Source organism: Copadichromis virginalis, linkage group LG19 (genome assembly GCF_057382275.1).
Source record: "Copadichromis virginalis isolate Kocher_CV1m ecotype Utaka linkage group LG19, C_Virginalis_male_GT1.1, whole genome shotgun sequence".
Lineage (NCBI taxonomy): Eukaryota > Metazoa > Chordata > Actinopteri > Cichliformes > Cichlidae > Copadichromis > Copadichromis virginalis.
In genome coordinates this window covers 540,237-556,691 of record NC_140636.1, presented here as the reverse complement: position 1 = coordinate 556,691, position 16,455 = coordinate 540,237, and the positions used below count along the sequence as shown (strand labels likewise).

At 44.1% G+C, this 16,455-nt stretch overlaps 1 protein-coding gene across 1 annotated transcript in view; it reads left to right on the top strand.

The window, feature by feature from the left end:
• Positions 1-740: 740 nt before the first annotated feature.
• LOC146685309 (MAM domain-containing glycosylphosphatidylinositol anchor protein 2-like) overlaps positions 741-16,455 on the top strand; it is a 164,460-nt gene continuing 148,745 nt past the window's right edge. The window contains exon 1 of the mRNA XM_085441528.1: positions 741-1,501. Within this exon, the coding sequence (XP_085297654.1) occupies positions 1,429-1,501 (73 nt within the window). The 5' untranslated portion in view covers positions 741-1,428. The remainder of the gene's footprint in view (positions 1,502-16,455) is intronic.

The following is a 16,455-nucleotide window of genomic DNA, read 5'->3' as shown; positions in this document are numbered from 1 at the left end:
GTCCATCCCGCTGCAGTTTGTCAGGAAGGCACCACAAGTCACTCTTAACAATAATAGCCTCCGCCTAACACGACGACTGTCGCTATCGGAACAATATTACACCTACTTTAAAAAGGTTTCTTTACTTTATGAAACATACATTTCAGTGTTATGTGTCTCACTTATTTTATCCAAACATGAAATTATTAGATAAATGATTGTGTGACACGGGGAGAGGGGACAGGTAATCTGTGAACACTGACACGAGCAGAAACCAGGTGAGTCCTGATCCTGATGAGAGTGAATCACAACCAGACTTTGTCTAACTTTGTAGGTGGAGGTTTTGGCAAGAGAGGGGTAATTGGTCCGGGTGAAGCAGCGTGGTGTCCAGGTGAGGTGATCCGAGAGTGGTGTGACGGGAGGGCAGGCAGGTGAGCGGATCCAGGATGACTGGGGGTGTAGAACACAGGGGTAACACTGCTGTGAGCAAACATCTATGACGGTCAGCACTAACTGTGGTTACTTGAAGACCCGGTGGAGAGTTTCCAGGTGGAAAACGTTATTCGGAGGTAAAACCCCGGACTCACCCGGACCATGACACCCTGCACCAGTAATTCCCATTTAACAGCTGATTAGGGAGAAATGTATTACTTAATAATAATAATAATTATTATTTTATAATAAGCGCGATATTTTAGCACAGTGAAATCCAGAGACTGTAGATTTCGCTGCTGAATCAGCCATAAACACGGCGGATGAGCTGGCAGGTGACTTTTATTTTGATATACAAATACCGGAAGTCCTTCCGTTCTCCATTCCCGCGACTTTACTGCTCGGTTGGCTGAGTGACGTCTCTCACCGACCGGTGAAATACACCGACAAATCGACCGGACTGACCGCTTATCCGTCTTTGCTGGAACTCACGGCATCACGGACTGTCCCTCTCCTCTCCCCGGCCTGAAGGGCCGAGCCGCTGACACGGAGCGGTAGCGCTTCTCCGCAGGATGATGGATGTATCTCCGGTACTGACCGACGGACGCGCATCCCGGTGGACTCGGCGGACGGTCAGCGCACACTTTTGACCAGCTCAAAGAAGACTGACGCACCGGCTGTTTGCTCCTTCAGTTTTGATCCTTTCCCCCGGAATGTCATCATCAAGGAGCGAGTGAAGCATCTGCTCTCGCCGGGTGCCGCTGGACGTCCTTCTCCTCAAGGGTTTCTGGCGCTTTTAGCAAACGTTAGCACCGGTATGAGCGGAACCGCATCTGCCCGTCATATCTAACCGGGGTCGGAGGCTGCTAGCAGGGAAATATTTGGATCTGTGGATGAGATTGTGTACGGAGCGGAGGAGGACGGAGGAAGAGCAGCGGCAGCAGCGGAGAACCGAACATCCACCCTCATCCCCGGAGGGGGGCAGAAGCAGCGACGAGGCCACAGGACGATGTGAAGATGGGGGTAGTTTTCGGTCTCCTGTGGCTGTTTACCGGCTTCCTGCAGGGCGTGCACGGCCAGGGCGTGTACGGTAAGGACGTCATTAGCATACAATTCAAATATTTTGAGTTACCACATGCACGCGCACCTTACATGTTACGTGAATGCGATTTTGAGTGCACGCGAGCGGAGTATTACAAACAGCAACTTGACCTTGTGAGGGATTTGGCTCCTGTGCGTGTGCGTGCGTGGCTGGTTCGTGGTTCATTCAGTCACACTCGTGCCTGGCATAAAGGCACAACAGGTAGGCTGCTACACAAACACAGATAAGCACACCTGTGCATACAGGGACAGCCGCAGTGCTAATCCTGCATCGTGGCCCCAGCAGTGCCGTTATTAGATGGCACTGTGGGTTCGGTGTGTGCCGGTGGGTCTGTATGAAGCAGCCTGCAGCTCCGTGCAGCAGGAGATGGCGACACGATGCTGCTGCTGCTGCTTTCACTGTGTCAGTCCTGACATGACCGGGCACTGGAAATGACTGGAAATGCCGGTTCTTTTACTGGTATGCTGCTGGTTCGTTCCTGTAGTTACTGTAACACATGCCAGCTCCTGCACGGTGGCCATTCCTCTACTGTACATAAACCCCGATCTTCTCATTTTGCCTTACTTGCACATTTCAAATAATCTGGTGTAATATGGTGTCATAACTGTGTCCTGCTATACTTTGGTCCTCCAGTAGAAATCAAGTTGCATGTACTATAATACTGTGTTGTTTTTCTGCTTATTTCTGTGTCGTGGCTCTTAGTAAATACAGTCAGTGTGTTACTGTAGACAGTGTGCTGGTGCTCAGGCATCTGCTGTTTCAGCCTCTTACTTTATAAATGCCCTTTTTACAAAACTGCATTTTCCAATGTCTATTTTATAATTTTATATTTGACTTTTACATTTTGCCCAATTCAAAGCATGTAATGGCCAACAGTTGTATTTTGATGGTTGTGCTAGGCTGCACCCTGAACAGCAGCATCGCTGACCTGCTTTTACAGCCAGGTAACCAGAGTTTAGTCCTACACTTTTCAGTGTTTGCTCATTTTATGAAATGAAATACTATGACAACATGTCAGTGCAGCCAGCCAATCATAAGTGATAATACCCCACCACTGAGCTTATAGCCAGCAAGCTACTTTGATTTCAAATGTACAAGTCATCTCCATCTTTGTCTGACCACAGAAATTTAATACAATTTATTTATACAGCACCAAAATAAGCAGTCGCCTCAAGGTGCTTTGTATTGTAACGCAGACCCTACAATAACACAGAGAAAAACCCAACAATCATATGACCCCCTATGAGCAGCACTTTGGCGACAGTGGGAAGGAAAAACTCCCTTTTAACCTCCGGCAGAACCAGGCTCAGGGAGGGGCGGAGCCATCTGCCAGAGATTAATAACGTGTATGATTCAGCGCAGGCCACGGCCAGAGTGACCAGATCATTAGTTTAGCACATGTCCACATGTCAGAAACATGTTAGTCCTTGATATGTCTGTGTCGAGTCAAAGATCTCTGTGACATCAGTAGGTGTGTGGTGCTGTGTGTAAGTGCATGAGACATGCAGCAGGAGTGTGTGAGTGTGCTGCAGAGAAATACTAAAATGCAGCATGTGGAGGTCAGCGTGGACGCTCAGTGGACACTAGTGGATCCGTGTGTATTTACTTTTGTAAAAACACATGGCTGTGCTCAGCATAAAACACAACCATACCTTCAGAGCCTGAAAGCTGAAGCCCAGGTGGGCGCCCTTTAAAGCTCTTTTCTGTGGCCATCATTTATTTCCTGCAGAGGTTTATGGAAACTCGTCCTTGGTCTTGACCTCAGCAAACTCTTCTCTGAGGAGTTTTTGGGCCCACACACTCATTTTCTAACCCATTTTATAAATGTTGGTCATGGAGGATTAGCTGGTATGTTTACTGGCAGTGATTAGTGATTGACAGAGTGACATCACAAACCCGTGAGTTAGATTACAGTGTGAATGGTTGTCTCTGTGTTAGCCCTGTGACAGACTGGTGACCTGTCCAGGGTGCACCCTGCTCGCACCCTATGATAGCCCCCCCGCAACACTGACAAGGATAAGCTGAAGAGAACGCATGGGTGGATGCATGGGTGGATGGATGCATAGATGGATGGATGGATGGATGGATGGATGGATGGATGGATGGATGCATGGATGGATGGATGCATAGATGGACGCATGGATGGATGGATGCATGGGTGGATGCATGGGTGGATGCATGGATGGATGCATGGATGGATGCATGGGTGGATGCATGATGGATGCATGGACATTACTTTTGTATTTTTCGGTGACCCTGTCTCTATAATTATCAGTAAACAATGCAGTTTTTTCCCATAGACTGTATAAACCAAGTGAAGCCTTCTCGTGCAGAGGTCTGTGTGAAACTCAGTCCCCTCTTACTTCAGTAAAAAGAAGATAAGATAAGATAAAGAACTTTATTGTCATTGTAGTTATACAACGGAATTTGTGTGGTAGCTCACAGAGGCCAGCAGCAATAAAACAAGAAGCAGCATAGTAACATAATAACCATAGTAAACGTAGTAACAGTATCAAATATAAAGTAAAAAGTATAAAGTCAAACAGTGTCATATAATATAACAGTATTTACAGTGTGGTAGTTGAGTGCAAGCATCAGTGCCCAGTAAATGACTGTACATTAGCAGCAGACACGACATATTGTTGTTGACTTCATCAGCTCGGTCACCAGACTCAGGCTGTTCAGAGTTCACCGTTCTTGTTGTTTCTCTGATAAATAATTGTCCATTATGCTGGGGTGAATATATCCCAGAATCAGAATCAGAAAGGGGTTTATTGCCAAATGTTGAGCAGGTTTACAACATTAGGAAATTGCTGCGGTACTTAGTGCAAACATACTGTCATAAATAGCACTTAAATAGACATGAAAAAATAAAAGTAGGAATAAGAATTAAAAGTGCTACGTAGAAAGATATGTGCATGAGATATACATGAGATATATACATGAGAATAAGAATTATGAGTGCTACGTAGAAAGATATATACATGAGTGCAGGTGGTGATCAGTGCAAACATGGAATGATGCAGTGAACACAGCGTAGGGTCATGTGTTAGTGGTGGGAACAGTCATACGGTTATTGTTCATGAGTCCGACAGCAGAGGGGAAGAAACTGTTCTTATGGCGAGAGGTTCTGGTGCGAATGGACCGGAGCCTCCTGCCTGAGGGGAGCAGGTCAAACAGACTGTGTCCAGGGTGAGAAGGGTCAGCTGAGATCCGAGCTGCACGCCGCAGTGTCCTGGAGGTGTACAGGTCCTGCAGAGATGGGAGTCTGCAGCCAATCACCTTCTCAGCAGAGCGCACAACACGCTGCAGTCTCTGTTTGTCCCTGATAGTGGCTCCAGCGTACCACACGGTGATGGAGGAGGTGAGGATGGACTCGATGATTGCAGTGTAGAACTGCATCATCGTCCGTGTTGGCAGGTTGAATTTCTTCAGCTGCCTCAGGAAGTACATCCTCTGCTGGGCTTTCTTAATGACGGAGGTGATGGTGGGCTCCCACTTCAGGTCCTGGGTGATGGTGGTACCCAGGAAGCGGAATGAGTCCACGGAGGTGATGGGGGTGTCAGTCAGGATGATGGGGGGGAGTGGGGCTGTGTGCTTCCTGAAGTCCACAATAATCTCCACTGTCTTCTGGGCATTCAGCACCCAGATATCCAAACTAACCAAAGAAAGTCACATCATTCTGTTATCATTCCCTTTGGCTAACCTAAACTAATGGAATAGTTTAACACTGAGAAGTTCAGTTTGAGGACTGTTTCATGTAAAAAGCTGTGTAACCAATCACACTCATCCATCATGAACCTTTAAATGCTGCCTAACTGTGTGCAGCATTAACATGTTACACCTCAAACACACAACAAAGAATAAAACAGAGGAAGGATTAAACGAATCTGTTGCTAAACATGATATGAAAACACATCATTACAGAAAGTGTTCTCAGGTTATTAAAGTTTGACAAATAACATCCGAAGAATCTCACCTGAGAAGTGTAGAGCGTTGTACTAGTTACAAGTCATAGTTACTAGTTACTTCTTCAAATAAGTAACTGAGTTAGTAACTGAGTTACAAGATTCTAAAAGTAATTAATTACTTGAAAAGTAACTATTGAGTTACTTTAAAAAAATGTTTAGCCCTCTGGGGTCCAGGGTATAATTGATTTCCCCAGTTCACCTTTAAAAAAGTGGTCGTCGGGCAGAAAGTGATCCCCGCCCGCGGGAGCGCGCAGCTGCTTAAAGCTGCAGCGCCCAGATTACTTACAGCTACTTCTGCAGCTGATGTAAGGTGCAGTCAGCTGAACACAGCTTCAGTCGTCTGTTTGTTGAAAAATAACGGTAACAGCGTTGTAACGATAGAAATAGTAATTAGTTAGATTACTCTTACTGAAAAAAGTACAAACGGTGGTGACGACCACACACATGAACAGGAGCGCTGCGGTCATCGTCCACGCTCACAGTGCTGGTGAATGTTTGAGCCGTGCAGCCACTGCTTCTTGTTTTGGCAGATAAATAATAAACTTATGAAAATATTCAATGACGATCAGTGGCAGCAGATTTAGGAAATGTGTGACTGTGACATCGAGGCCTGTGGAAGAGATCGATCAGGCGTGTGACCTTTTCATGGGTGGGTTGCTGTTTTTAAGAGTTTTACAAACTGTTGTGCGTCAGCATCGCTGGTGTTGTCAGTGCCAGTATTGACATGACCTTGGGATAATATTATGATCAGATTTTGTTGTAATTGTAGATATCAGATGGTAGTTTCAGTAATCACCTGGAGCATCTGAAGAGGACGTACCTGTTTATCAGTGTGCTGACAGCAGACTGTTGAAAAACCTCACAACAAAAGAATGGTTGTTGTGCAGCAATTTTACTCATATCCAAGCAAACATGTGTGATGGTGTTGAGAGCACGATCGTGTGTCTGCTGCGTGTCGTCATAGATGCTGTGTAAAAGAGGCCAGTTTGCACATCATTTCTCAGCAGTGGGTTGTTGCTTGTGAAGCGCACTCATGTTCTTGTTGACTCTAGGTAATAAATGAGATGTGAAGCAGATGTTTTAGACCAGAGCGCTATCCCCTGCAGCACGTGTGTCACAGCCGTCGGTGTGGCACGCTGGGATGAGAGCGTGCTGTGGACACACTGTCACATGTTCTGACCTGAGGTCAACCAATCGCATAAAGTACATGAAAGAAAACAACTAATACTTTATTTGTTCATAACTGAATAACAATAAATGACTTCACTGTTTGGTCTGTGATTACTAATAATAATAATAGTAGATAAATACTTTGATATAAATGTAATTTGATTACAGATTACACCTACACCCTCAGCTTTGACGTGCTCACACCCAGCAGTGCTGGGGTCGCCACTGCAAAGAGTGTGAGTGTGTGTGAGTTACGAATAACCAGGATGTTTGAACTCTTCTTCGGTCCTTACAGTCTGTGTAAAGGAGCACATCACCACGGTGATGTTGGTGAGAAAACTGGAGATGATTTGTTGACATAAAACAAAACTTTTAATTCTTTTAAACACATTGTATATGATGCTGATTCTTTCATTTAATCTTTGCTTGTTGTCTAAATATGGATCACTAGGATTGGTGTGTAATCTGTTTAATCTAATAGTCTTATATCCAACGATAGGGAAATTCACAGCTTTGCTAACCAGTCGCCACGAGTCGTCTAAAATAGATTTTGTTTCAACTATTTATATGTGATGCAGATATTTGACAAAATATTAGATAAAAAAGCGAAGCTCTCAATTTACCGGTCGATCTACGTCCCTTCCCTCACCTATGGCCACGAGCCTCTCTGCTTGGGCTGCTGCCCCCGCGACCCGGCCCCGGATAAGCAGAAGAACCACTAGTGCTGGTTAGCTGGATTAGCATATTGGCTGTCACTGATTGGTCAAGTCCATATCTGTTATCAGCTGTATTTTTGGGGATGCACGTATAACTCACAGCTATGTGTCATGTGTTTTCTGAGGTATGGCTATAGTAGCAGTGTGTTCACACCAGGCTGATGCATCTTCACACAGGCCAAGAAGAAAAGACAACAGCTGTCACAGCTCTCTGCTGTACTCGTGCTGGCTGTGATGATATCTGTGGGTTTCCAGAAAGAGTCCAGCGGCTGCATCTGTGTCAGTGACACAGGGCAAAACTCCAGGTGACTGTTGAACAAGTGAGCACGTGTATAAATGGGCTGTACCATCAGCTTTTTACATTTACTGATGTACAACAGTGAACCATGACAACTGACAGGCAGAAATCATCAAATCCAGATGTTCTTAGTGCGCCTGAGCTGTCAGGTGTTTCATGGAAAAATGTAACTTTTACAACAGAAGGAAGTTACGTTGTTGACAAATGATGTTCGTCAGTTACCTTTTTTTGATGAAAACAAGGTGATGAGATAACCCGGAGCGTGAGCATCAAAGTGCTCACCATAGCTGTTCACGTTGGTCTTCTGTGTGTTTCCCTACTAATAACAGCACAGTGTGTGTTTGCTTTGGGTCTGACTGTGTGACGTCACCTCACACCCAGATTATCTGTAATCTTATATGTGACAGATTAGAGAAGAGGAGGCGTATTACATCACAGCCGATGTTACTTACATCGGTGCTGATGCGTCTGCGGGGCCGTGCAGCTAAAACTCCATTTTTACCAAAACTGGTGTTCAAACAGAAGCTGTGAGGCTGCAGGAGGACAGGGAGGAAGGACAGGAAGGGGATTAGGTAGCAACATCTGTGTGTTTGTATTGGAACATTTGGTGAATGGAGGCCTGATTGTTCTGCTGGTTTCTGCCACACAGGCTTTGGGACGAGCTGAGCTCAAATGATAAGTTGACTAATCTATGAGACAGAAAATTAATTTCAGACTTGATTATCTTTTAGCTCAATTTGAGAACGAAAGGAGGACAGTGTCTCCGGTCCAAACTACAGCACGCTGTCCACGATCAGACTTACATTATTTGAAAGTGTCGCATTTGTCTGTTGTGTTCCACGACCATCGTTTGCAGCTGCAGCAGGTAAACTGAATGTTTGTTGTATACTTGAAATTTCCTGCTGAAGTCACGTGTTTGTTTCACCACATGCCTTTGGGATGTACATCTTCCTGTCACAGATGCTTTGTACGTGTATTGCAGTGTGAGTTTAGCGCTTCTGCAGCATGCTGGTCGCTGAGCAGATGGATGTGTGCGGGATCCAAACAGCATGACCCTCCTAGTTCACTGATCCCCCTGCACTGACCTTTTCTTTTTTATGAGATAAATATTTATGAGCTTTTTAAACTGTGGATTTATTTGATGTCCATCCAATTGCTTCCGCTGATCCTTTTCTGGGTCAGGGGGGCGCTGGAGCCTATCCCAGCTGTCACAGGGCGAGAGGCGGGGTCCACCCTGGACAGGTCGCATTCGCACCCACGGACAAGTGCATGTCTTTGGACACCGTGCTGCCCTTTAGTGGGTATGGTTGTTTTAAAAATGACACCACGGCTGTAACGGCTGTAGCGTTTGTTCAGTTTCAACCATCTAAGTGTGCACTGAACACATCAGCTTTCACACACGGTCACACTGACACACGGTGCTAACAACAACAAATTGTTGCTTTTAGCTTGAAACAGACCAAATGATGAAAACTGAAGGACGTGTGTACAGTTAGTAGAATCTGTCTGAAACACAGTGGCAGCTGGACTTCCCCCTGCAGCAGCTGCTGTTTGTTCACGGGCTCAGCTACTGCTGCTGATGTCCTGAGCAGAGCTTACAGCATGTAAAGGCTGCCAGCTTAGCTAGCTGGACCTCTGCTTTGTGGGTTGGATCTCATTTATAAGAAGAACGTGAGCACAAAAGCCAAAAATCCTGTGAGGAGAAAAACATTTATGAAACTTGGATGTAGGGCTGTTCGATATAACCATGCATATCGGCTCACGATATAAAAACGTCTGTCGGTTCATTTTACGCTGTCGTTTGTTTTGTGGTGTCGCAAAACAAACTGTTTACGGCAATATTCGTTCATGGCTTTGATGTCACTGTAGAAGTTCTTAAACCTCTCTCTTTCTCTTATATTTAACATAACCACACTACGGACGCACAAGCGACTGTTTTTGTGCGTTGTCGTTAGCAACAACAATCGTCTGGCTCCGCCGTCCGCTTGTTTATTTTCCACATAAACCTTTCACAATAAAGCTGAAGATCCTGCTGAGATTTTCCAAAATAAACTGACTCACGTGAAATAGTATGCAGAGTGTTTACAGACGAGAGGCTGAAAAGAGCCGTCAGGTGCTCAAAATGAACCTTAGAACGGGCCGTGTGGTAAATACTCACAAAGAAAACTGTTGTGCAACACGGGACTCCAGGTACACGACGCCCAGCTGCAAACACGTCACGGAGGCCGAGCTGCCCGACAGTCACAGAATTAGCTGAAAATGTTTGTGATGTATATCGTTGTCGGGACGATCTTATATTGAGATATGAGAGTTTGGTCATATGGCACAGCCACACCCAAATGCACACGGTGGGCCTTTATGGATCAGTCAACCTGGACATGTGTGCATGTGGGCGAGCCTTGTACGCAGAGTTTCAACCAAAACACAGCAAAGATCTTACCTGCTCACTGTTCTCTTCTTTACTTTACAACATAAAGCAGCTTGTTGTGATTTGGTCCAATAGAAATCAAATGTAATTGGATAATTGAATTTTCCCCTTTGAGAGTACATTCTCTCCCAGTGCCTTAGAAATTCCAAATATGCTGGAAAATCTTTGTAATATTGATTAAAACTTCAGTTTCCTTCAGAGGGTGAACTGCCAGATTAAACTGTTTGAACAGTGACAGCATCACTGGCTAGAAGGAGCAGCTCTCAGACCCCAGCGTTAGTCCAGGACCTGCCTGATGACACTGAAGCTGCAAGTGTGAACCTCGGTTCGTCCGATGAGTCAGCCGCTGTCATCCTTCGATGGCGGCTCAGCCTGCAGTCAGTCGGTGTTGTTGTTGCTGTGCTCGCTGGCAGTCAGATGTGTTGTTTGATCTGTTGTTGGTGACACTGATCTGATTTCACAGCCATATGGGCTCATTTTCTGCCTCATAAACTCTCCTCAGCACAATGAAGTTAAAGCTCATTTGGATGGAAAAGGTCAAACACAAACAGCCAGTCTGCCGCACACTCGCTCTGCGTTTGGCAGCCTTTCACTCAACGACTCCAAACCACAGGTTGAGGAGCCGACGGCGCCTCCTGGAGGCCGCTCCGCTCACTGCAGGCGCCACACTTACTCACACAGTCTGGAGAATCTGAGTCCAGATCCATGTGCAGGACTGAGCACAACATAAAAGCACACGAGTCATCAGACTGAACACTTTTTGTTGCCTTTTATCGTCTGATTTGAGCAAATATGAAGATTTTACAATGAGTATGTGTGTCGTGGGTGGGAGTGGGTCTAGTCGGTTTTCAGGCTTTCTATACGCATGTTATTGTAATGCAGATCAAATTCAACTGAAGCTGGTACAAGGTGTCATTTTCTCTTGTGAGATCCATGTTTCGTTCCTGACAGTTACGATTCTTAATCATAACTGAGATTAAAAATCAATCGGCCGGGTTGAACATAAAGAGGATTTAATTTAGTGAGTAGCATCCTGTATGAGCAGATGATGATTACGAGAATCGTTTGTTACTCTCTCTGGTCTGAAAATGTTTCTTTGTTTGTTTGTTGTGTGGTTTGGTGCGTTGTGGTGTGTAATGTCCCCAGTTACGCACCTTTGTTAGCCAACCAGCTTTAAACAACCAAAACATAAATAAAAGAACATTTTATCGAAGAACATCCAAATACTGGAGAACGACCGCTGTCCGGACTCCTGATCCCACACGAAGTGTTTGTGGGAAACATAACAAACGTCTTAACCGACCAATCAGCGAGCATTAGCAGAGTGCTAGCATTTTACGAGCGCTGTCAAGTCATCTCTAAAAAAGCTGAAGGATGTAAGAGTTTTTGGAGGCACTCACACTTTACTCGCAATATTTATATATGTAAATATAGATATATTTGATGTTTTTCAGACAATGTCTAAAATAATTGCTCATTAATTAGCTTTTGAGTATCTGCTGCTCGACTCTGCTGCTCGACTCTGCTGCTCGACTGAAACCACCTTCTCTAAAGTGGGACCGACATCAGTTTCTGACTGCTGGAAATATGTCGGTGCAGTGGGTCCAATGCTAAAGCTAGCCTGGACACAGGTATACATAATCAGACTGAGGAGTGAAGATCTGGTACACCTGTTGTGTTCATCCCCAGCACTGACTGATCATTGTGGAGTTTAGTTGAGTTTGGAGGAGGTGGGTTTTCAGTCTGTGTGTTTCTAATGAAACCTTTGTGAGGACTGTCTTCTCCCTGCACTGAACCTGATTTGTTCCCAAACCACACAACATAAGTCTGGACCTGGTACGCTCTCCTGGCCACCTACGTCTTCATACAAGTGCAGCCTCACACTGCTCAGGAATCTACACAGAATCTGTGTGTTTGTGAAACATCTTTGGTTACACCTTCAGTTACTGCAGCAGGACCGTTCAACACACCACACACTTATGTGACAGATAGATTTCAAGGCACTTTGCCTAAAATGCAAACCTAAACCAAAACGAAGTGTAAACACTTGAAACAGCCTGACGGTGCAGACGTTTCCTCCCAACAATAAATCTGTGATTATCCGTTGTCCAGAGGACATGAGCGACTTTCTGTCCAACATTATTTAAATGTTAAAATCCCGCGACATTGTGTTTTGTAAGTAATTTAAAACAAACACATAAGATGCTATCCTCTGTGCTGTTGCATGCTGGGACAGCAGGCTGAGGGTCGCAGGCGCCAACAGACTCAAACTGATCACAGGGACAGTAAAGCTGTGTGGATGAAGCTGGACTCTGTCAGGCAACACCTCCCACACACTCTGTGACGTGCTGGCCAGTCACAGTGAGAGACTGAGATTACCCATAATGCACCACTGACCGACACAGGAAATCATTCCTGGTTATCGCTGCACAACTCCTCCATCTGATGCACAGCACACAGTGCAGCAGTTACACGTCCTCTACAGACGAACAACAGACACAACGTTTGACAGTTTAAAATCTCACTCATATTTATCTAACCTCTGTAATACTCTGGATATTTGGGTGGATGCCGTAGGCATCCACACTATTGAGATCCTGTTTCTCTTTATTCTTTATCCTTTATTATTCTAGTTGCTCCGTTTCTTTGCCGCTTAACTACTCCCTCAGTTTTCAGCCGATTTTTACCATTCAAACTCTAAACTGTTCTGCTATTTCTGCTTTCGACTGCTATATCTTTTGGTACTTATTACTATTATACTTTTTAAAATATTACACTTTTTTCCTTTAATTTGTCCCATTGAAATGAATGGGAAACTTCTACAATTCTGCTAAAACTTGCTTGTCTTTGAAACTTAACTACTTCCTCATACTTTCACCTAGAAACTCCATTCAAACTTTAAAACGTTCTCAGATGATTGGGCTATTCCTGTGTGATTCAGCTTTTTCATATCTGTTACCGTTTTCATGTAATGACTCTTTAAGTTTTCAGTTACAACTTTGTGATTTTTCAGAAAATACATGTGTTGCTATGGTTGCTATGCAATTAACTCCCACTGCACACTCGTCCGTTCTGAATTTTCTCTTCATGTCTGAACAACTCCTTGCTACTCGCTCAATTTTCACTCAACTTCCACAAATTATACATCAAAACGTAGGTATTTTTGCTGGCTTTAAGACAGTGTCACTATAATTATTGTGAGAGTTACGTTTTTTTCACAATTTGCCTCGAAGTGACACATGGTCTAAAAACTCCCCATTCAAAGTCTATGGGGAGGTTGTGAAACTCAGAGCTGAAATACTGAAACTGAAGGCATTTTCAAATCGTCATATCTCCTTAACGAAGCAAAGTTAAGACATGAGGCTTGTCCCTGTATATCTTCAGACACTCCTGACACTCACAATTCAAGAATTATTTTCTCACCTATTACCGTTCTGAGATGAGTTAGACTTGTTTGAGGGGTGGAAATCTGTCCTCCTCTCATTTTTCAAATTCCGAAAATGAAGCCGTTTCTTCTCTCGTCATATCTCCGCGACGGAGATACAAAGAGCTATGTAAATCGCAGTCAAAGTACACCAAAGTCCGCTGATTCACCCAGTGCAAGAATTATGCTTCTATCCCACCTAGTTTTTGAGTTACACGACGTTTTGTAACTCCAAAAAACGGCGTTTTTCGCGTCTCACCGCGATCTAATTCTGACTCCTCATCACCCTTTTTTTCAAAGCGCCCGCCCCCTTAGAGGTGGCGCGATTGGTAATGACACCGCTCTTCAGACCAGAGGTCGTGGGTTCGATTCCACCTTGGCCCACATGTTTTTTTTTTAACTACAAATTTATACACTATCACAGACCGGTAATTCATATTGATAATTTATTACAATTCTGCAAAGTTTAATGATTTTAGCAGCTTTTCTAATATGGACCTCAGATTCTGGTTAACAGTCTATGGCAGAAATACATACAAGTACACAGCCTGATGAAGCAGACAGAAGCAGTACCTCTGATTGGTTCCGCAGTTTCACCTCTTATCAGCACAAATCTCACCCTCTTCTGCTGTTTTCACCTCTTTTCTGCTAATTTGAGCTTCTGTTCCACAGTGCACTCAGCCTCTTCTGCTGTTTTCATTAGAATTTTAAGCTTTTCCACCTTTTTTCAGTTACGTGAGAACCAGTTTGGCTCAATGAGTAGCTGAAAAATATCAGCCTCTTCTGCTGTTTTAGCAGGATTTCAGAGTTCAGCTTTTTCACTTGTTTTAAGCACAAATTTCAGTTTCTTTACCTCATTTCACAACAAAGTTCTTCCTCTTCACCTCTTTTCTGCTAATTTGAGCTGCTGCTCCACAGTGCACATTTTCCCTCTCATCATATCTTTGCTTGTGACCAGAACTCATTTGGCTCAGAGGGTAGGGCATCTGTCGTGAGACCCGGTGGCAGAGGTTCGAATCCTACCTGTGACAGCTGCTACACATGTTCACTGCTTGCATGCGCTCTGCTTTCTTGACACTCTCCAGTGTGTCATTACACATACAGCCATCTTCAGCAAGCACTTCTGCTTCTACACTTCTTTTCAACTCGGCTTTTTGCTTCTTTACCTCTTTTCAGCAGAAATTATTCCTCTTCACCTCTTTTCTGCTAATTAGAGCTCCTGCTCCACAGTGCACTTAGCCTCTTCTGCTGTTTTCATTAGAATTTTAAGCTTTTCCACCTTTTTTCAGTTACGTGAGAACCAGTTTGGCTCAGTGAGTAGCTGAAAAATATCAGCCTCTACTACTGTTTTAGCAGGATTTCAGAGTTCAGCTTTTTCACTTGTTTTAAGCACAAATTTCAGTTTCTTTACCTCATTTCACAACAAAGTTCTTCCTCTTCACCTCTTTTCTGCTAATTTGAGCTTCTGCTCCACAGTGCACATTTTCTCTCTCATCATATATTTGCTTGAGACCAGAACTCATTTGGCTCAGAGGGTAGGGCAGCTGCCGTGAGACCCGGGGGCAGAGTTTCGAATCCTACCTGTGACAGTTGCTACACATGTTCCCTGCTTGCATGCGCTCTGCTTTCTTGACACTCTCCAGTGTGTCATTACACATACAGCCATCTTCAGCAAGCACTTCTACACCTCTTTTCAACTCATCTTTTTGCTTCTTTACCTCTTTTCAGCAGAACTTCTTCTGATTCACCTCTTTTCTGCTAAATGTTTAGCCTTTTCACCTCTTATTAGCACAATACTAAGCAGCTTCTGCTAATTTCACCAGAATTGTCAGTCTCTCCACCTCTTCTTTGTAAGAATCAGTTTGGTCCAGTAAGGTGAGACGCCGCCTATAGATCAGAAAGGCCAGGTTCGAATCTCGCTCAGGGCAATGTTTTTTGTTTTTTCAACTTTTTCTGCTTTTTTCAGCAGAAATCTTCAGCGTAAGGCATCCACACAGCATTTTCGCAGGAAATGCAATTTTTTCTAGTTATCATCTTGCTATTCGTAGATATATTAGAGCTAATTCTTATATTTGGTAACTTTATTGTCTGTTCTCAGTCATCCAGGTCATTGTAGTCTAAGGAGCTTGGAAAGAAAAGCGTCTGGACTTCGTTAAGTTGCGCCTCTCATTCGAGAAGCTTCTTCAGTTCTGTTTGTTTGTAATATGTTGTATTCATTGATTTAGTTCAGTCTGTTATTGCCGTAGAGAAACTGTAACCACATCATGCAGGAATTAATAAGATATTCTAATCCGTAACTCTTAAAACTGGAAACATTTCTGCGTAGTCTGTGGGGGTCGATTTGGTTCCTCCGAAGCCTCCAGTGGTCATTAGAGGAACTGCATGTTTTCGTACTTCACCTTTAGCTTCATTTTGCAGCTCAGGAAACCTTCACTTTGCTTTACTTTTAATAACCAGCATTTCCACCAGCATGTGAGGCAGGCTGCCAGTGGCTGACGAGCCTGGAGACAGAGGTGGCATTAGCTGATCGACAAACCTCCTACAGATATTGAACCACATCATATGTGGTTCAATATCATATATATATGTATATACATATATATATGTATATGATGTTTGAAACGACTCTTCAGTACTAATATGAATCTACATAATACTTCAGCCACGTACACGTGAAACATCCTCAGTTCTTTTTTAAATATATTTGAAGTAATTTGCAAACAGGGGTGAGAGGTGTAGTAATGCTATCTCCTACTAGTATTAGCAGCTCGTAGTTAGTATTATTATACAATTTACTATTTGCTTCATTCACATGTCCTGGATGGACCCTTTATAGTGTCTTACCCAGTTCTCATGGCTGCCAAAGCTTTGTTTTGGTACTCTTCGGAAGGTTGGTAGTTTGATCCCCAGCTCTGTCGTCCTTGGGCAAACTACT